Raw genomic sequence first — 22,299 nt, 5'->3', positions numbered from 1 at the left:
GAAAATTGCGATTAACTCGGATCCAGCGGCGCGGCAATTTCCCGCAATTCACACTCCGCTCTCCACGGTTTCTCCCCCAACTTCCAGCTAAATGCAACAAATAGAAATCAGTTGAGACTATTTCCGAGTACTGGATACTTAAAATGAGAATCCACTGAAGCTTTTAGCTATTGTTTACTTTTATTAGCAGTTAATTGTCTGGAACCGAATGGTCCTCAGGTAGAACATGGCAAATAACCAATATATGGATTTTTTCACTTTTCTGCACAAGTATAAGAATTGGTATCTATGCTATTCCCTTTTCCCACTTATTCTACAAACGCATATTTTTCGAATTCAATATACTTATATACCCCGTTACTAGAGGGGAAAAAAGATATGCTATCTTTCTATAAACAATTTCTCTTTCTTTATTTACGGCTGATATTTTAAGATGTGTTTGCAAACATTTCTGGCTCGCCTATTGGCGAATCCATTGCCCTTTTTTTAAAGCCTTAGATTTGTAGAGCTTGATTTTGAATTGGAAACAGAGTATGTTGTATGCTGTTCCCACTGCAAAGTCTTTGTTTGTTGTTTGAAAAAAGGCCAGACGATTTTATGGAATTTATGTGTGAAAGGTCATTTTGTGTTCATATTAAAATATATTGTTCTTAATTTAAATAAGTTCGACATACCCGAACCCAAAGAGTATTTATATATATAGTGTTATAGATAAATATATTTATATAATTGATCAGAACCAACAGCCGAGTCGATCTAAACATGTGCGTCTGTCTGTTGACCTGCAAAGTAATCTGTCAGTTTTTATGCCTCTTTCGGACGGATCGGACCAGTCTATCATATAGCTGCCATAAGAACAACTTTTTTAGCAACTTTTTGGTTTTAAGCTATGTTAAGCAAACTTGCCACATACGGATTCTGAGTTGCCTCTTATAGATGAACCAAGACTTAACTATGTCAAACAGACTATATTTATGGTAAGAATCGGTCGAATGCCATATTTTTGTATGGAATTGTTATATGATTTCACCAAAGTCCGCAATTTAGCGCTTTGCAGATCTTATAATTTCGTCGTGAGTCTTAATTGGTTAAGGTATTTTAAAACTGACTCGACTTTGGGGGCATTTAGTGCCACGCCCACAGCTCAGATACCATCGACAGCACTCAAGATAATTATGTGCAAGCCGGAAAACTGTGTCAGTCGTTGGCGGCAAGTGAAAATGAGCAAGAAAACGGCTAGTTAGAAGCAACGGCAGATGAAAAATGAATAATAAACAATATATAATAAGAAATGGTCGAGGGAGAGAGAGAGGAAGCAACGAAAAACAAGACAAGCCTCAGCCGAAAAGCATGGGCTGGCTGGCCATTGACTATGAAAACTGACCACTGACTTGTCCAGAAGCAAAGCTGGGTGGTGGGCGTTATGGGCGGGATGGGCAGTACGGGCCGTGGGCAGCTAATTAGACGGCGTGTCGGCAGCCAGCAAAGTGTGAAAATGGGCAGCGCACAGTGGGTGGATTGGCCAGCGATGGGTGCAAGTAGATTGGAATTGGATTGAAATTGGAATTGGATTGGAATTGGATTTGGATTGGATTGGATTGCATTCGAGTGGCACGCGACGTTATTTGCTCAGGCGTAACTCCATGGCAAGCCCGCCGCCAACCGCCCACCCGCCCGATCTGCTGCAGCTGCTCATTTGCATATGCAAACTTTCTATGGAAGCAATGCGAATAATTTATGCTGATGAGCTAGACGAAGTTTTTCATTTGTGTGCTGAGTGAGTGGCGGGCAGGGGCAGAGTACGTGCAGCTTTGATGTTTTGGCCAATATGGTATGCCATGTAGGCATGCAGATATCTAACATATATGTATGCATTACACGTGTCACTTACCCTTGAGCAGATGCTGCAAGATGTTGTCCTTGTGCTCCTCGGAGTGCGGCTCGCCCATTACAATAAGTAGATAGCAGCCGGTTAGCGGACTGGGCGGTCCCACAATGCCGCCAGCCAAGCTGGAGGCGCCACCGCCATCCGAGCAGGCGGTATCCAGCGGCGGACGACCGCCAATTTCCGACGGCGGCAATGAGCTGGCGCCTGCCCCAGTGGTCGCATCATCACCAGCATCGCCAGCAGCGCTGGCACCAGCTGCACCCACACCATCTGCATCCACTTGGCCAGGCGACGGCGGCTGCAATGTAGCCGTAGCTGGTACATGCACCTCCACCTGGCCCAGCTGCTGGGGCGGATCAGCGCCTCCATTGCCGTTGCCATTACCATTGCCATTCCCGTTGCCGTTGCCGTTCCCGTTGCCATTGCCTTTGCCATTCCCATTCCCGTTGGTTTGGGCGGGACCCTCCGGAGCGGTTGCTGCCATAATGGCTGCTTCACTAGTTCCTACACCTGCTGCTGCTGCTGCTGCTGCTGCTGCTCCTGATGTTGTTGTTGTCGCCTTTGGCCGATCTCCCATCACAGATGTTGCTCTTGTTCTCACAGACACGGGCACACAAAAAAAAAAAATAAGCCTAGCCGTACACTTGAAAAAAAAAATACGTATCGCTTTGCGCTGCGGAGTTTTTGAAACTCTACCGTACTCTTTTACACACTATGCGTGTCTCTTTCGCTCTTTCGCACACTGCCTCTGTCTATTTCTCTCTCTCTATCGCTCTCGCTCTCTCTCTTTCTCACTCTCGCTCTGTGTCTGTCTCGCTCTCACTGGCTCGTCTCTGTCTTGCACGGCGTTTTGTGGCACTTCAAGTTTCTTGGAAATTTTTCGATAAAACGTCCGAAGCTCAGTCTTGACTGCTGTGGCAATTGGGCGGGCGGCTGGCTGACGGGGCGTGGCAGCTTTTGCTGCTTCACTTCACAAGCTGCGCTTCTTGCGGCTGCTTTCTGTTGTTGTTGTTGTTGTTGTTATTGTTGTTGTTGTTGTTGTTATTTGTTGTACTTTTTGTTTGCTGGCCGTGACTTGGGCGCTTTTTTTTATGAGTTCTTCACTTAAGTTTTTTCTTGTCTTTGCAATTTTTTGCTTAATTGGTTTCTTCTTTATATGCGAAATTATATTTTTTTTATTTATATTTATTTATCTATTGTTTTTTTTTTTTTATTTGCTTGCAATTTTCTTTTTGTTTTCTTATTTGTTGTGCACACTTCGAAGCTGTGTTAGTTGCTTTTGGTTTTTCTTGAAATTAAATTAGATTCGTTTTGTTTTTTTTTTTTGCGTTTGGGAATTTTTTAATAATATTTGGTTTTTTTTTGCTGGAGTAAATTTTGCGGCAATTGGCGTGTTAATTTTTGTTTTAGTTTTTTTTTCTTTCAATATTATGAGTTAAATATAATTTTTCTTTTTTTTTCTGTAGATTTGGACTAGCTTTTACTTGTAGCAATGCTTTTTTTTTTTGGTTTGGTTTTTAATATTTTAATTAATAATAATTGTCCATTTGGTTTTGTAATGTGTGTGTGTGTGTGTTTATATGTATGTGTGTGTGAGAGTTATTTTAATATGCAAATTTAAACTTTTGTTTTCTGCTTACGAGTGACGTCTTTATATATATATATATAAATATATATATATACTTTTTGAATGTCTTTATTTGGTTTTTCTTTGTAATCTGCGACTTTTTCGGTTGTTTTTTCTATTTTAGCTTTCCTTCGTTTGCTTTGGATCTGCAAAGAAAAGAGCGAAAAAAGGGAAATTCTTGTAATAAGCGAGATCTTACATATGCTTATATATGTTTTAAATTGGGAGGGGAAAAGCAGGGGGAAACAGAGTACTTAGCTAGAGTATTGATGATATATATACTAGTTATAAATATCAATAAGTGCAATGAGACGGACTACTTTCTAAGTTCTATGAGTATGAGGTATATTGCAGAAATTGATTTTTACACAAAGCTCTATCTATTGTTGACCTAAGCTATTGCAAGTCGTCCCAGTTTACTTTTATTTCCAGTTAATCAGCCCAAGTGGCTCTGAACGAGTTTTAGAAGTAATTTTTATCCAGCGCCACACAACTTGCAACAACAATTTGCTGTTAGACGCTGCACTTATGACAACCTGAAAAGACGCACATATATAGAACTGGCCAGGTCCGAGGCAAGCCTCTAATGCCGCACGGCCCAACGGGCCGACGGGCCGACGGGCCGACGGCCAGTTCCATCAGCCAGACAAGCCAAACAGCCAAGGAGCTATAAAAAGCCATAGACAGGCTCCGCATATAAATGCATTGAACTTTGGCCGTGTTGCTGACAACAACAACAACAACAACGACAACGACAACAGCCACAAATTGCACATATGCAGCAACACACACACACACACTTGGGCACACACACCCCAAAAAGATGTCGTCATCGCTCCATGGCAACGACAACGACGACAACGTCGACGTCATCAGGCGCTGGTGTTGCCTGACTGAATGTGAAAACTATAAAAAGCAGCGGCAACAGCAACAACAGCTATAAAAATAAAAACAAAAACAACAACAAGCTGCACAACTCCTTTTGATATTTTATGTCGCGTTGTTGTTGTCATCCTGCAATGTGTTGTTGTTAGGTTTGTTGTTGCTGTCGTTGCTGCTGTTGTTGTTGTTGTTGTTGCTGCTTCCTTGTGACTTGGACTTGGTCGCGTGCCTGGTCTACGTGCCCATTGCGCCTTCTCCCTAGCCACAGGCGTTGCGCTCCGCTGACGCCGTCTTTCAGTATGTTGTTGTTGCTGCTGCTGTTGCTAGTGTCTCCATTGGCGCTGGTTCGTGTTGTTGGCGGCGTCGCCCGATGATTCACCCAGCCAGTCGCCGGCAAATGCAGCTACACTTGTATCTCCACACGCACACTCACACACACTCATATACACACGCACACCCCATATACACACATGAGTACTAGATATTCGAAGTACTCAGTTCTGAGAGCTGCCAAACGCAATGCAATTTTGCATTTGCTTGGGGCTATATCTCTGGGGGTCTTGGTCGTGGGCACGCCTTGGTTTTGATTAATGAGTTTTTGCTATTTTTGGGCCCATATCTTTGTTTTGCTTTCCTCTTATTTTTTGCATTTGCCACCAAAAAAAGCGCAGCTGCTAAAGTCAAGTGCAGGCGACCAAAAACAAGGAAGCATTTTCTCCTTTTGACTGTCCGTCGCATTTCATTGTTGCAATGTTGCAATGTTTTTCCAAAACTGATTTATTTTTTAGATTTACCAAGCTAACCTGTATTAATAGCTAATCGAGAGCTAAAAAGGGATGTTTCGCTTAGCATTCGGCTAGAGACAGTTGTTGCCTGGGTTGATAGTTGAATAATCAAAATCGTAATAATTAAGCCAACTTTCAGCATTTTCTGCTCTATTATATTGAGACCTATTTATGTTTTCTGTTTGTCATATATATTCTCATATTATATTTTCAATTTAATGAAAATATTTTCTGATACAAGTTTGTCATGGCACAAGAATGTGGAAAACTTGCTCAGCGAACTGAACCAGCGAGCTGATTCGAACTGCAAATCGGAGATTTTAGTTTTCTTTTATATTATTATTATTATTTATTTGATCAATTTTATTAATACTAATATATTTATATTATTATTTATTTTTATTATCTACCAAATGTGCTAACCTTTCCGATTAGTTCTTCTTACTAACTAATCGGCGACACAAGTATTTGTAGTTGTTCAGTGTATATTTTAAGGGATGATTCTGTAGCTTGATCCTTACTCTAAGGTGGCATGCTCTGTATCAATCAATCAATCAGTCAAGCCTTTTCCAAGTACAGCCAAACATTAGAAACCCTAAGCAACTCCTTAACTGGTTCTGCTGCCACAAACTTCCCTGCTTAAATTGACGAAAAATGTATCTTAAAATAATATATATTGCTTAACAGCCCCAATTCTGTTAGCTTTACATCTTCATAGCTAAGAAGAAGCAGTCATATGAATAATATCTGCGCAGGCTAACTCCTTGTATTATAGATATTAACAGTATATTGAATTGATCCTTCTCATATACATATATATGAAACTATTTAACCTTTATTCAAGTCACGCAAAGCTGCAGCAATTTGCAATTTAAAATTGATTGGCTGCTGATGATTGGCCAAATAGCTGCAGCAATCACTTGTACAGATCGTATTTAAGACGAAAGACCACAAAAAAAATGTGAAAAAAAAATAAATTGAAGCAGACACTTGCAACGTGCAAGAACTGGGCTGTGCAACTGGGGCGCTTAAAAGAAGTTGCAACTGAAGCCGCAATGAAACGGAACTGCGCTGAGTTTCAAGCAACTGCAGAGGAAGTTGTAGAATCAATAGGTCACACACACACACACGCACACACGCACAGAACAGTCGCGGCACGTGTTGTGGCTGCAAGCCGCAGAGAACTGTGGCAATTTGTTATATGATATCACCGCAAGGAAGCCACAAAAACCTCCGACCAACCAGCAGGCAAAGAAGTTGCATATACCAGCAGGCAAGAGGGCAAGAGGGCAAGAGGGCAAGCGGAAGAGGCACTTGAGGCACACACACACACACACACACACAGGCACATACAGGCACACACACCAACAAAAAATTTGTCACTTTAATTTGCAATCCTCAGTTGCTAACAAAAAAAAAACTTGCCAAAAAAAATAGATTGAAGTTTTTGTTGAACTTCTTTTAATTTTTTTTTTTTTTTTAGCTCGAATTGAATTTACTTTTTAGCTGCTGCTGCGGCTGCGGCTGATTTTACTGCTGCTGCTGCTGCTGCTGTTGCTGTTGTTGCGACTTCTTCTTTAGCTGCTGCTGCTGCCCACAATTTTGTGTGTGATTTTTGTTCGTTTGCTGCAAACGTTTTGAAAGCTCGACGACGACTGAATCTTTGGCCGGAACAACTCGCACAACGAAGCGGCGTCGGCGTTTAGCAGCACAAGAAGCGGCGACTGCGGCAGCGACAGCGGCAGCGGCAGCGGCGTCTACTCGTCGCCGTTTTGGCTGCACGGCAACTTCAGTGCTTGTTGTTGTTGTTTTTATTGCTCGTGTTTGCCGTTATTGGAACTATTCCAGTCTGCGTCTGCGTGCGGCGCTGCCAAAGCTTTTATAACTGCTGTTTGTGTTGTTGCTGCTGCTGCTGCTGCCGCTGCTGCTGTTGTTGTTGTTGTTGTTGTTGTTGTTCGCTCAGCTGGGCCGATAAAGGCTCGTCCTCGTCCTTGCGACTCGTGCGGCCGGCGGAACGCGCGCCACTCGTCGCTTCCAGTTCGTTTCAATTCGTTTTTGGCTCGTTTCCCAATCGTTTCATTTCGTTCTGTTTCGTTCGGTCTCGTCTCGTTAGTGGCGCCATGGCCCGCCCTCCAACCGTTCCGCGCCGGCTAACATTTTGCCAGTCATTCTCGTCGGCGCCGTCGTCGTCGATTTTCCGATATGCCGCCTTCTTGGCACTTCGGAGTTGGCGCATTAGGTTCTCGACTCCCTGCTGGATGGAGTAGGCAAGCCCCCGTTCCCACCCCTCCTTCACCGTGTCAATAGCGTAAAAGAGTAATTGCATAGCCTACTTTAAGAACTGGCTAAAGTGTCATGTATATGCCACGTTTCCAAATCTAGCTCAGATCATCTCAATTGAAGCTAACCGAAAATCTTTCTTTACTCCTAAAGAAAAACGAATTTCAAAATGAACTAAATCAACTTCTAATGTTTTGGATTTCTTAATATTCGAATTTTAAGCACACAACCTAAACTTTCAAATTCTTCAAAATTGTACAGAGGGTGCTTTAGTAGAGGTCAACTAGTAGATACCCTGTAAATAGCGCCTAACGAACATAGGAAACAGACGGACAAGCTCTTTATACTGAGGTTGTCCAAATCCATTATTATTCCATTCTCGCTTAAATAAAGCATACGAATGTGTGTATATCGCAAAGTGCAACACTCTTGGGCGAAAATATATACACGAAAGCCTACAATAAGCGCCCAAATATGATAAATAGAACGATTTATAGGTAGTTATAGAAAACCCTTGATCTGCACGTGCAATAGGACCTATGTTCCATATTTGAAGTATCTAGAACTTAGAGTACCTGAGACCGACACCGCCGGATATACGTATGAAAAAGATGGTTCTATATAAACATCTATATATGTCTGATACACAACTTTGATATACATGCTTGATTTCAATCAGCCAATTTGTTATCATATCAAGAAAAAAAAAAAAAAAAACAAAAACAATTGGCACAATATGCCCTCTATATGAATGAGCGATAAAGTATAATAGATAATTAATTAGTAAATAATTCGAATATGCGATTAAAAATTAGATGGTATCTTATCTTCATATATTTACAAAATATGGCTTGATCTTTAGCATACATAATAAAATATATAGATAAATATATCAATATATTATTTACGTGTTCCCGCTGCGGACTAGGAATGTTTCGTTGGCAACAATGTTACGTGCTTTTAGTTGAGTGTGCGCCGGAATAAAAATTGTTACTCATATTATGCACAGGACACTCGGATAACAACTGAACAGCCGCTGGCCGGACAGTACGGCGGATAGGAAGCCGCAGACGATATCGTGGCAAAGAAACAAATACAACAACAAAAAAGATATTGCCGCTAAACGCCGACCGACTGGAAGGCAGTCGATGTGCATCTGATATGCGATTGGGCAACGCTCATGAAATTACGCAACTTCCAGTCGCAGCAAATGCCAAAGTTGAATGGCAGCAAAAGCGGCCATCAAAATTAACTTAATTTTCATTTTGTACAAGTAAGAAAAGAACAACACGCATTTTAGTTAAGTATTCGACAAAACTCAGCATTTAGTTGAGCAAAACATCGCCATTTTGGCAGTTCGCTCGACTGGAAGGCAGACGGCAACCATCTGATTTGCAGCACACACACACACACACACACACACGGGCCTGGCACGGCACCAATACAGTGGCAAACAGCTGCCAGCAAAGTAAATATTGATTTTGCGCGCCGCCTTACGCTTGCCGGCTGTTCCCACTCAGCAGGAGACGCGTTCTCTCTGCAGGCGCCACGAACAGCTGGCCAAGCTCTCTGCTGTTTTGTGTGGCTGTGTGTGTATGCAAGTGTATGTGTGTGTGTGTGTGTGTGTGTGTGTGCCTCGCTCAGCTGTGCGTCCAATCAACCGTTGAATTTTGAAGACGACATGTCCAACAGCTTGCCGCTGTCAAGCGCAATTTATCTTCGAACTGAACATGCCACAATGAGACCCAAAAAATTGCTCTCAATTTCGCTCAGTTGACTTAACTTCCTGTTTACCGATGAGTTTTACTTGATAATCTGGTGCGATAAATATGAATATTTTGGTATACAATTATGCTTAACAATATATTATTACTACTGATTAACTACTTAATCACTAATTTTACAACTTTTTATACTTATGAGTATCTAATTAGTATTTTATATTATTATTAATTTAATACTAGTAATCTGTATTTATTATCAATTACTTTTCATTATTTATTTATTTGCTTTTTTAAATTATTATTAGATTTATTATTCATTTAATTATTTTTTAAATAAGTATCTTATATAGGTTAATTTTTGATTTTTATTTATTTATTTAAATTATTATTTTTATATTAATTTTTAATTTGGTTGTTAGTCAAATTAGTTATTCAATTATCAATTTAATTACTTATTTAATTTTTTTTTAAATTATTTTCAACTTACGTAACTTATGTCTAATCTGTTGTTAACTTACCTTTATAAGTTGTATTTTTTTAATTTTTTTTTTTTATTTGATTAAGAAAGCATATATATTTTTTGTTTAACTTCACTTTGCACTATGGATGGAGCAACTTTTTTGTTTCAGTTTTCAGCATTTGCATTAAATATATTATATTAACATATATTATAATTTATTATATTTGTTATAAAGCTTTTCTCAAAATTTGTTTGGCGTTTTTGTGTAAATGTTTAGAGTTTGAGTTGACTTTGCTCAAAATGGACTTTCTTTATGTTTTTTGTTTTTTTTTTTTATCAGACAAACTTAATAGGCGTATTTGTTAATGTTTCTATTTATATATATTTTTTATTTTATTTAATATAGTTTATTTATGGCGAAAGCGACTGCAGATTGGCATCAAGCGTTAATAAAGTTGCGTATAATTTGGTAAATATTTAAATATATATATGTATTTATATATATATATTTATTTTGTTTGGCCAATTTGTGTAACTTATTTATTTTAGTTTGGGAAATTTACCTAAATAGTTGAGGAATGTTTATTGGAAAATAGTAATACGTTGTATTTTTAACAGTTTTGTGTGCAAATAATTTGTTATTTATACGTGAGTTTTTATTGGTTTTCTTTGTAAATATTTTAGTAACTTTAATTGAATGTTTTTTGTTTTTTTGTTCTTTTTGCTTATATGTTTATAAACTGCACTCTCAGGCGCTGTCCAATTTAGTTAGGTAATCGTTGTTTATAGTGTTTATGCTGCTGTTGTTGTTCTGATTGTTGTTGTTGCTGCTGCTGCTGCTGCTGTTGTTGTTGTTGTTGCTTAGCTGTGCAACTTCTAGTTTCATTTGAGTTAAGGCCGAAATAAACTTTAGACGGATATTGATTTTTATTCTATTTTTTGTTTGTTTTATATATGTAGTTTTTCTTTTTCTTTTTTTTTTTTTTGTTTTTGTATTTCTGTTACTGTCAATGAGGCGTCGCCGTCTGGACAGGTTGGTAAAAGTTTTGGGTTGCGGCCGCCGCCCACTTTTGGCAGCTGCTGGGGCTTGGGTTTAATTGATTGATTGCCACAAGTTTCTGAGGCGAACACGCGACGCACTTGGCAAATGTTTTAAACAATTTAACATTTAAACTTTGGCAGTTGCTCACAAGAATTTCTTACTCTCGGCTGACAAACAGGCTGACTGACTGACTGACCGACTGACAGACGGGCTAACTGGCTGGCTGGCTGTCTCAGTTGGTGCTCTGCTCTGCTGTTCGCTGCTCGGCCGCACGAGACTGCAGGGTGCACGGTGTTATGGCGTTGTCGTCTAACGTCGTGCGCAACATTCCAATTCGTGGCTGTTGTTGCTGTTGTTGCCGCTGCCACTGCCGCTGCCACTGGCGCTGCTTGCGCCTTTTGTGGCACATTGGAAGCAACATGCGATGTTTTCTAGGCAGCCAAAACACATGTGACAAGCCTTTAGCCGCTTCCAATGGCGCAGGCGCAGGTGCCACAACCAGCAGCAGCAGCAGCAGCACCAGCAGCAGCGGCAACAACAACAGCTGCTAACAGCGGCTGCAACTCTCCAACCGAGCCGACAGCTGGCACCACTGTTAGCCGACAGAGCGGCATCAAACATCAGACGAACAGCTGTTCAGTTGTTCAGCCCCAGCTCACAACCACCCAAGCTCATCATCATGACCCTCATAATGATTATGATGTTGGGCGACGCTGGTTGCCGGTTCTAAGAGCCGACGCATCGCGTCAAGCTTAAGGATTGCTGGCAAATGTTGCCACAAAAACAACACGGGAGTTGAGTTTTAAAAGTTTTACTTTATTTTGTATAAAATTTTTTTCTGATTATAACAGGATATCGCAACTCTATTTCATAGCTTATATTCTAGTATAAATGCATATAGTTATAGATTAATGTATTGGAGAATCTTCTCAGTCCACCTCAGTCTGATATGGAAGAAAATAATAACATATGAAATGTGGTCTGTTAAAAGCGTGAGCAAGGCACAAATCACATACTTAAAATAAGTACAGAAATATAATTAAAGACCAGAAAGTTGGGCTGTATTGTATAAAGAGAGATAAGAAAAGGATTCAAAAAATTTTAATTTAATTTTAATTTTAAAAATTTACAAAATTAAAGCAAATAATCTTAATGAAATATTTAGAATACTAAAGAAAGCACATATTAAAATAATGTTGAGTTGGAATAGTTTTAAAGAAAATTTAGAAAATTGCAGAAGGGACCAAGAATTGAAAGATTGAAGAAAGTATGTAAATAATATTATTTAAAGAAAATATTAGCTTATAGAAAGATTTCGAAAATTGAAGGAAATACAAATAGAGTCAAACGGAGAACAGCTGAAAAATAGCTACATTCGAAAAGTCAAGGATTGTATATATATATTATGATTATATATGACCAACCTTTAACAACATTAGTTATGATGTAGATTTTAAATTTTGACTAAAAACATGTCATCAACTCAAACAAATGTGAAAGGAAATTAATTCTACGCCGAGTTACAAAAAACATTCTCTGTGCTCAAAAGTCCAAACTAACTTTTATTTTAGTTAAAACTATGTTACATACATGATGTATATGTATATGTATGTTGTATGTAGAAGCTCGATAAATTTGTGCAAGCAAAGGACCTTTAGGAGCTGACATGAGCCGGTGCAAAAATATTTGTGCCACGCCCAGGCTAATCCAATCAAAGCCCCAATAATTTGAGTTTCAACATTAATTGGATGCCGCTCATGCATGGTAACAATATTTTATTTATTTTGTTTTTTTTTTTGTATTTTATTGCCGTACATTTTTTGTTGTAATTTGGTATTCTGGTTTCAATATGCCACACCCCTCTTTAGCTGGGAGTCAACAACTTTGCTGAAGGGCAGTCAAAAATGCTCACAAATGCAGCGACAGCACGCAGACCCAACAGTCCTTTCCGTGCAACCCCCTCTGTGCCACACACACACACACACGCCCGAGCACATTTTCATGCACAGAAAAACAGCTGAATTTCATTTAATTATGACTTAACACGAAACGGCGTTGCATACTTAGCGGCGCCGGCTATGCAAGCCAAGAAAATGCCTTTACCCCGGCTGCTCACCCGGCTCACCCTGCTCACCCTACGCCCGCTGCCGGCTGCCTAATTTCAAAAGTTTGCGACACGAACCACCGAACAACATGCCAAATATTGAAATGTAATAAATACAAAAGCGACCCCAAAAAACACACATAAATTGGCCTTAAAAACTGCTGCAGTCCCGGCGTCAACCAGTTGTCTAGAACCCAAACCCAACAATTGGTTTAATATTTCAATTTCTCAGATATTATCAAACAATAAACAAACATATGATTATTAAATTTATGAATATTTGATTATCAAATACATGGACAGACCTTGAAGAAAGATAAACACGAGTTTGCATCAGCAACAATTTATTGCTGGTTCAAACTAAGCCTTGTGGCCGAGAGTTCAAATTCTACAGGAATATTTCGAAATATTGAAAGAGAAAGAGAAATAGACTAATATGATATGAATAAAGTGTCATTCCAGCGAAATACAAAACCAAATCATAATGTCCTATAAAAATGTATATTCAAGTTAAACAAAGAAATTCTTTGTTTTATACTTATATATTTACAACCCATATTTTTGACTATGAACATATAGAGTAACATGGTCTGACTTTGAAATGCTATAACTTCTTGATATATATAGTACAGATATATATAGATATAGTATAGATATCTCACTATATAGTACACGCACAGACCACGGGCAACAGCTGACGTCGGCCATCTCTAGTACCTGGATGGCGTGCGCATTACACTTACACAACCCCCAAGCACTCTGCCCCCAGACGCCCTGCCCCCAATTGCCATCGACTGGGGCCGAGTGAGAAACAAGTTGCCTGTCGCCAGGCCTGAAAGCAGCCGGTAACTTGCATTTTATTGTGGCCATAAAAATTGTAGAAAAGAGCCAACTAAAATGCTATGGAAAATTTATTAACGACGCCAGCCAAAAAGGAAGACAGCTGCCTGCAAGACACCACGCCTGTATGTGTGTGTGTGTGTGTGCTGGTGTGAGTGCCTTGACTTATGCTATTGATTTTTGTGGCCTTTTTACCTGCCTTGCCCCCCTTGTCTTGCATAATTACACTCATTATAATTATATTAAATCTGCGAACAAATTTTTTCTTCTGTCGCATTTTAATTATAACGGCATGCAACTTTTGGCCCGCCCATCTCCCTCACTCTCATGCTGTTGCTCTCTCACTCAGCCGGCGTTCGTTGGGCAGTTTGTATACGCTGGCGCCACCTGTCGACGTCAGTAGGCGGCAAAACTAATTACACAGCATTCATTTAAAAGAGTCAGCTAAATGCTAATGATCTACAAAAAAAGGGCAAGAAGCAGCTATGAAAATTGTAAGAAAATGCAAGACATTTTGTCCATATCCAGCGCCTCCTGGCTGTATGTATGGGTTTGTGTGTGTGTGTGTGTGTGTGTCCGTGTGTCCTTGTTGCTGTTCCGTAAGCCTAATAAATTTCAAGAGCTCTGTCCGAAAATGTCAGGACCTTAAACAAGCCTCAGGGACCAGCGACTATTTGCGGCAATTTCGGATCATTTTCGTATCGATTTTTTTATGTTGTTTTTATATTTGACCCAATACACTATTCCCCAGCGGCATGCGGGAATATTGGTTTCAGGCCTTATTACTTCAGCTTTCACTTTCTTTAAGCGTAATAATTATTGATTCATTTTGAAGCCTATTCCCAACACCGAAAAGGGCTTAAGGCGGGTAGGGCTTAAGTTGATTGACTTAGAGGCCCATATTGAAAATAGCTTTACCTGTGCCAATCAGGTGAACATGATGAACGGATAATAGCGCAGTCGGCAAACTCCAAGTGAAACGTTTTTTTTTCTTTTTAAGTTTTCTTTCTGTGTCTTGTTACGCCGTCGACCGGAAGCGGAAGTTGCAAGTGGCATGCGTCGCTGCTGTCTGACCGCAGATACTTGCTGTTGCTATTGCCTTTATCTTTCACTGTTGTTGTAATTGTTGTTGCAGCTTTTCTTTTACAATGTGGCAATCGCAGCCTATTTTAAAACTGCTCGCGGTTTGGCCTCATTTGGCACATTAATTAAGAACTTGTTATTTGACAAGTCGGTCGCATTGCGAGCTTAGCAACTTGCCAAGCAACAGCAACAAAAACAACAACAACAAAAACTTTGCAAATGCCCGCGGGCAGTGTCGCGGCGTTGTATCAAAAATATTGCGCATACGCAACGTGGCCTTCAAAGTAACAAAATAGAAGTTTGCGACTACGCAACATTTTGCACTTGCTGCTAATTCTTGAGTGTGCCAAAAACTGACAGTTTACAAATCTATGTGTGCGCGTGTGTGTGTGTGTGTGTGCGAGTGCTTGTGTGTGTGTATGGGGGGGGTCTATTTGCGAACTGCGCCTCAGCCATTTTGTCTAGCATTTTACTGGCGCCGCTTAGATTTGCACATCAAATAGCAATATATATATATATATATATATATACATAAAATATATATTTGAGCTCATGTGTGTGTGTGTGTGTGGTGCTGTGTCACAATTGTGACGTCATATATACCAAATGTAGCTAATGGAAAAGGTCATATACTTGTAATACAAGCTTTACATATTAGCATGTAATTTAGCTACAAATAAATCAGCTGAAGTCGATTATTTTATGTAAATCATTTTTATTTGGTATAAATGCTAACAATTAATATAAACATAAGTAGACCCCAAAAAATAACCCATGCTTAGGTCTGAATTGCCTTCCCTCGCATTCCTTTTTTTATACAAATATGTATGTAAATATGCACAGACTGACTTTTATATAAAAAGTAGACTTCCTTTGGACGACTAAAAGCAGGAAAGAAGATAATCAAAGTGAGCGAGATGAGAGAGAACTGTAATTAGAGCTAGAATATAAACAAGAATAAAGTTAATTAGATTCCAAAATTAATTGGTTAATATATACAACACTTATAATCAACGCAGGACTGACTTGAATCCACGATAATCACATAGTACGGCGTCAGCTAAAAATGCTGTAATGGCAAAGCTTAAATCTTTTCCCTCTTTAATCTGAAATCGAAATTGGTGCCACCAACTGGCAACATTAACAAATTAATTTCTAACGCTTAAAATTGCGATATGCTACAAGCTAAGACTTTGAAGACCTTAAGGTGCCCAAATTAGAAAACAGAATCCAAAATACACGGAGAGGCTAGGAGCTCATCCAAACTGTTTAGCTAGACGCCTAAATACTCCCTGTCACCGTAGAAGAGTAAGGAGGAGACTTAAACGCCATCACCTTCAAGACCTCCTGAACCGGGTCTTGACATAAATAAATTTAGATGATCTCCCCAGTATCACCCTATCAAACCTCCCCCTTATAAGTTATCTTTAATTCATTGTTACGTCTATCATAAATTATTTTGTTATTTTTAGTTTAATTTTTGATTAGTTGCCTTTCAAGGTAGCAGCACACCTATCTTTTGTTATATAAATTTCATTTTTTTCAACTCTAAAAAAAAAACAAGCAAAAAAATATAATCTGACCATGATGTCGTTTTCAAACGTCATAATGTCACCATGCTCAACGGGAGTTATGTCGTTTTCAAACGTCATATCTCCAGCGGATTTATGTTATCGTCATAACTCTGCGCGGAGTTAATAATCTCGCCCCTTATAAGTTAATTCATTGTTATGTTCTATCATTAATTATTATTTTGTTATTTTTAGTTTAATTTCTGATTAGTTGCCTTGCAAAGTAGCAGCACTCTTATCTTATAATAAATTTCATTTTTTTCAACTCTAAAAAAAAAAAATAATAATCTCACCATGATCAACGGGAGTTATGTCGTTTTTATCTCCAGCGGATTTATGTTATCGTCATATCTCCGCGCGGAGATAATAATCTCACCCCTTATAAGTTATCTTTAATTCTTTGATATGTTTTGTCATTAATTATTTTATTTTTAGTTTAATTTCTGATTAGTTGCCTTTCAAGGTAGCACACTTATCTTTTGTTAAATAAATTTCATTATTTTCAACGGGAGTTATGTCGTTTTCAAACGTCATACTGTCACCATAATCAGCGGCGGAGTAAGATATGTCGTTTTCAAGCGTCATATCTCCAGCGGATTTATGTTATCGTCATATCTCCGCGCGGAGTTAATAATCTCGCCCCTTAAGTTAAAAAACAAAATTGCGATTGTATTCAATTATTTAACCAACACATCCATTTAAGCGTTGCTTTATTTATAAACTGGTTCGATTCCGACTTGCGCCTGGTAATTAGTATTACGAACTTTATTATAAAATTAAAAAAATATATTTAACCGTGAAATGAGCCACGTCGGCTGCCTGAGAGTGGGGCGCGATACACGCAACCTGCAATGCATCGGACAAATGTTCGTGCTTTTTATGCTATTTTCATCTATTGTGTTGATTTTGTTTTTTTTTTTCGGTTTGGTTTGGTTTGGTTTTGGTTTCTTGCCTTCTTGTTGCTTTTATTGTTATTAATATTTCATTTCCTTTTTTCCCTAAGGGGAGGGTGGGTCTGCGGCCAGCTGAATTGCGTTTTAGTTTCGTATATAAAAAGATCGGGAATGGCGGGAAAAGAGAAAATGGCTGCGTTGCGGCTGCCAGAAATGGCGTCGTTCACTTTAACATTGCATACTTTTGGGCGTTTTATTATATTAAGCTATAAATTTCAAGGTCAGACATCACATGCCAGCTGCCAGTTGCCAGTTGTTGTTGCTGCGAATGTTGTTGTTGTTGTTGTTGTTGTTGTTGCTGCTGTTGTTGTTACTTTTGTTGCTTCTAAGTATAGTGGCTTTGTTGGCAGCACGCAAAGGCAAAAAGGACATCTTTCAGGCGGCCCATTGGGCAACCTTTTGAGATTCCTGCTTGTCACGACTCTAATACCCAGCCACTTAATTGCCTTGTTAAATGTGATTTGCCTGCCGCCCCGCACAGCTGTGCTCAGTCGTTAACCATTAAAGACTTCTACTCATAATTGCATATTAGGGACTAAATTTTTAAAACATTTTAGTTAAACATAAATATAGTATTATTTTGATGCCTTGTTGGTGCTTACATAATTTGAATAGGACTCTTGGTAGTTGTCAACTGAAGTAGAAATACAATTAAGAATAGGTTACATGTTTCGATTGCACTCTACAACTATCTCTATGATGAATTTATTTAAAGTGTGCAATATTTATAGCTTGCATATGTTATACAATTTTCCACATACTAAATTTTGGGTATATAACTCTTGTAATTTTTGGTTGATGCTTGAAAAAGCGAGTCACTAAATATATATTATGAAAATGGGATTATTTATATGTGTATAATAATATATTATAGAATTAGGACCCTCGAGCCTAATCAAATATTTACAGAAAAAGAAAGATCGTCTAAATCAAAATTATATCTACCGAAACTCTCATTAAAACAATCTAACGAGAAACAAAACTTATGAAGGAAGATTCTTTTCTAGTCTTAACAAATATATGAAATAAGTTTAAAAGAAATATTTAAAAAATACTTATTTTTTAAATTACGAAATTTAAATTTAATTATGTTTATTTTTGTACTTTACATAATCCTGGGAATCTAAAACTTTTTTATATACATAAAGATATACATATATGCATGCATGTTAAAGTGTTAAAAAAAATCGTAGACTGTAATATGTACTTAAAAAAAGAATTATTTTTATTTAGCTTAAAGTAGTTAGTTAAAAGTAGTTATCCTATCCGTATTTCATTTAGTCCAAGCCTGAATAATAAGTAAATGCTCAACTGTGATGTGAATTCGATGTTAAGCTTTAAATGGTTACGGTTGAGCGTTTGCGGAGCTTTAAGGTCGTTCTTTAATTAAGTTTTATATCAGCTGAACGTCAGCTGGCATTAAGGCCAGAGGCTAAGGTAAGGACTGTGTGGCCTTTGGTGGTGTCTCGGGCGGCGTCTCGGGCGGTGGCAATGGCGCCACCTGCTGGGCGTTGCTTGCGTTTTATTTGAATTGCTTGTATAGTATGTATGCGGCGTCTGGGGCGCCTAAAAGCAGAGCTCATTTTGTGTGGCAAGTTTGCCGTAAATCGATGCGGCAGCCCGCCTAAGCAGCCATAAACCAGGAGAGTGCCAACAAAAGGGCCGGCTTAAGCCGTGCCATGCCTGATAATGGCAGCAGAAGTGTGCGGCATTTGCTGCGGCAGGTGGGGCAAGTTTGTCCTTTTTTCTCTGCCTTCCTTTTTTGCTCGTCGTGCTTCAAGTGTCAGTGTGGATTGTGTGCGCTGGTGACACGTGGCAACTTAAATTGAAATGCCGCCAGCAATGCTGTACATATCTATTAGGCCCAAGCAGCGGTCCCCCTGCACCCAACCACACTGCCATTTGCCCCACCGCAGGCGGCACTTAGCGGCACTGACAAATGTCACCTGCTGTTATCAAATATACAACTGCAGTCGGTAGTCGGCAGTCGGCATTTGCCAGCACATGCATTTCGTAAAGGAGTCGACAACAGAAGCCCATAAATATATCCAAATGCTGATTACACCTGGTCCTCATGGAAAAGCTGGCGGAGATTTGGCGCCGGCAGCTGCCATTTGGCTCGCACAATATCTGGATTTTTGGTGTGTGTGTGTCAGTGTGTGTGTGTGTGTGTGTGTGTGTGTGTGTGGCCGTTTATTGATTTGCAATGCTTTCCTTTTTCATGGCATGTTCTGCCATTCATATGCATATGGGCGTGGGCATGCTGGTGGGCGTTGTCATAAAATGGCTAACATATTGCCGAAGAACCAGAGCCAAACAGAGCTGCAAACGAGCCCAATAAGATCCAAAGACGCAGTGCCGCATTATTGAGAGCTCACATTGAGGGATGCTGCCAAGTCAGTTAGTCAATAAGTCAGTCCGGCAAGCGCTCAGTTGGTCAATGACTCATGCATGCCAACTGGCCAGTTGGCCAATTAGAAAGCACCCAAAGGGCTGAGAGTGCCAAACGAGGACGCACATTAAAGCCAGGCCAAACGATTTATGTGCTGCGGCACACACACACACACCCAAACACACACACGCACACGTATTGTATTATGTGTGTGTCTAATTTACATTTATTGCAATTGACACACTCACTTATCGAATGCTCAGTTACAAGTTAGTTCTAGATCTGAAGTCTTTATGCAACTGACTCGACAGAGAACGCCTTATTAGGAGTTTGACTAGAAGGAAAGTCCACCCACAGCTTTCAGCCAACAACAGCTCTCGTCTAGCATTAACAAACCTTGCCTAACCCTTTCACCTGGTTTCCCGTCAGGCGGACCGCCTGATGGAATGTGACACATATTATTAAATTAAAATTGAATTTCAACTTATTTTGAGTCATTTGGTCAACTAAATTCTTGGCAACAAGTCTTGACCCTTTCTGGCACACTAAAAGACAACATATTCGGTTCTAAATGGGAAAGTATATAAAATTTAATGACAAGGCGCCTAGACCGACTATTCTCGGATTCGGCTGCAAGAGCGAATGCAAATGGCATAAAAGGTCTGCTGCCAAGTGGCCACTGCAGCGGGTTTATGCCGCAAGATTGATGCGGCAAAGGAACACAAAGATATTGCGATTGGGCAATTGATGGATTGATCAATCGATCATTTAATAAGGAGGTAAGTGCAGGACAAAGTTCAGGCGCCGTTCCAGTAATTGAATGCCAATTGCCATGCACCAAATGCCGAACAGACATCTGACCGCCGTCCAGCAAAGCAGATGGAGACGCTTCAAGGATGTTACCCTTGCCCAGGCTCATTAAATTAGTAGATAGCAGACAGGGTCTTGCGGCAATGCCAATTGACAACGACAACGACAACGACTACGACTACGACAACACTTCAACTTAAGTAATCTATATGTGCTGCAAAGTTTGTGCACATAGACATCCATTCAAACACGGAAGGTCTATGTATTTAGATACACTGCAAAAAAAAAGAAGCAACACATATCTGAGCTTGTGCTGAATATTGATTGATTTTGCTAATCTATTCGATAATATATGAAAGCTCTTGATTATCCCAAGAACCAAGCCGGTTCATATCCGGAACTCCAGTTTATTCCCCATTTATGGGTTAGCCGATGCCAATTTTGGGTAGAGAACAAATGTAGCCCGCGATTAAAATTTTCAGCAGAACGGGCATACGACAAACGACAAAAGTCTTATAATAAATTAATTTGAAATTATGTTAGAAAAAATGATCAAATATTCTGAAAGATTGTGTCAAATGAAAATATAGCAATAAGCATTCACGGACTCCAGCAGCTGTAGGAAATATTGTAACTGGCTCAAGGAACTAGTTCAGACAACAACAAAATAAAAACTAAAAAACAATTTGTGGAAGCAAAAGCGGAAAAAATTAACAGTAAATGCATTCATAGTATGTACGTAAACACATTTATTTATTTATGGCCAACTTTCTAAGAATCAAACACATAAAACGCAGCTAATTTTCAACTTGGCAAGGGATGTGCGAGAGAGACTGAAAGAGAGAGAGAGAGAGAGAGAGAAGGAGAAATAGAGATAGACAAAGCAATTGCAAATGTCTGGTAAGTTTTGTGCCAGGCCAGCTTGAACTGGATGGGGAAGGAGCGGGCGCAGGGGCCAAGCAATTGGGCTGATGCCAAGAAGGCCTAAAAGCCATTGCAAAGGAACAGGCAAATGGGCACGAATCCGAGCGCTGCAAATGTGTGGCATACGCATAGGCGCCGCAACGAAAGTTCTGCCATTGTTAGAGCGAAGTTCGTGGGCCATTTATCATGGCGACCCGTTATAGCTGTGGCGCTTATATGTGCTTGCAACCTTATATCATAATGCAACTGCAACTTGGCAGCAAAAGAAGTTTTTTTTTTCGGTAATGAGCGGCAGCCTGCCCGCCATTTGGCATTTGCAACCCTTTTGTCAACTTTAGTTGAGTTTTTCTTTCCTGCTATTCTATTAAAGCCTTTTAAAGAGCTCACCCACGCACAGCGGGCAGCTGCTGGTTAGATGGGGTTTCTCTTGCGCCTGTGAGGGGCACCGACTGGAGGGGCACACGCATGGCAGGAGACCATGCTTAACGGCTTGTTGGCCACTTTACGCCGCGGTACTCACGACGCTGGCAAAAAGGCAGACAGCAAAAAAAAACAAAAAAATGCATGCAGCAACAGCAAATGCTGCATATGCGTCTGCGTGTGTGTGCACTTGAAAAACATATTAAAATATAACAAAAAAAAAAGAAAGAAAACAACAACAACAACAACAACAAAAACACGCCGCACAGCAACGAAAAATCAAAGCACATTATGGTAAGCTAAAATATTCATTTCCCCCAAAGACCCGTCCGCCCCCCTTCAGCATTTTTTGTACCACTTTTTCACATTTTTAAATGCCATGCAAGGCGAGCCATTAAAAATATATTTATATATGAATGCAATGCGCCACCAACTGGCCAAGTGCACTACAAAACTATAAAAGCAACAACAACAACAACAACAACAGCAACAACAAGAACAAGAACAAGCGGTT

General features: G+C 39.6%; 1 protein-coding gene across 3 annotated transcripts in view; it reads right to left on the bottom strand.

The window, feature by feature from the left end:
• The window catches only part of futsch, a 63,615-nt gene extending 53,487 nt beyond the window's left edge, over positions 1-10,128 (bottom strand). For 2 of the 3 annotated variants that reach the window (XM_002058968.4, XM_032439569.2), the window contains exons 1-2: positions 6,682-6,853; positions 1,892-3,661 (exon numbers count right to left, since the gene is read on the bottom strand). In XM_002058968.4, the coding sequence (XP_002059004.2) occupies positions 1,892-2,465 (574 nt within the window). In that variant the 5' untranslated portion in view covers positions 2,466-3,661; positions 6,682-6,853. Of the gene's footprint in view, positions 1-1,891; positions 3,662-6,681; positions 6,854-9,704 lie in introns of those variants that run through there. The other variant, XM_070206657.1, reaches the window with a different exon arrangement.
• Positions 10,129-22,299: the final 12,171 nt, after the last annotated feature.

This window comes from Drosophila virilis, chromosome X, assembly GCF_030788295.1.
Source record: "Drosophila virilis strain 15010-1051.87 chromosome X, Dvir_AGI_RSII-ME, whole genome shotgun sequence".
In the NCBI taxonomy this organism is placed as follows: Eukaryota; Metazoa; Arthropoda; class Insecta; order Diptera; family Drosophilidae; genus Drosophila; species Drosophila virilis.
Note: the sequence above shows the minus strand (reverse complement) of the source record. Positions and strands in the feature narration are given on the sequence as shown.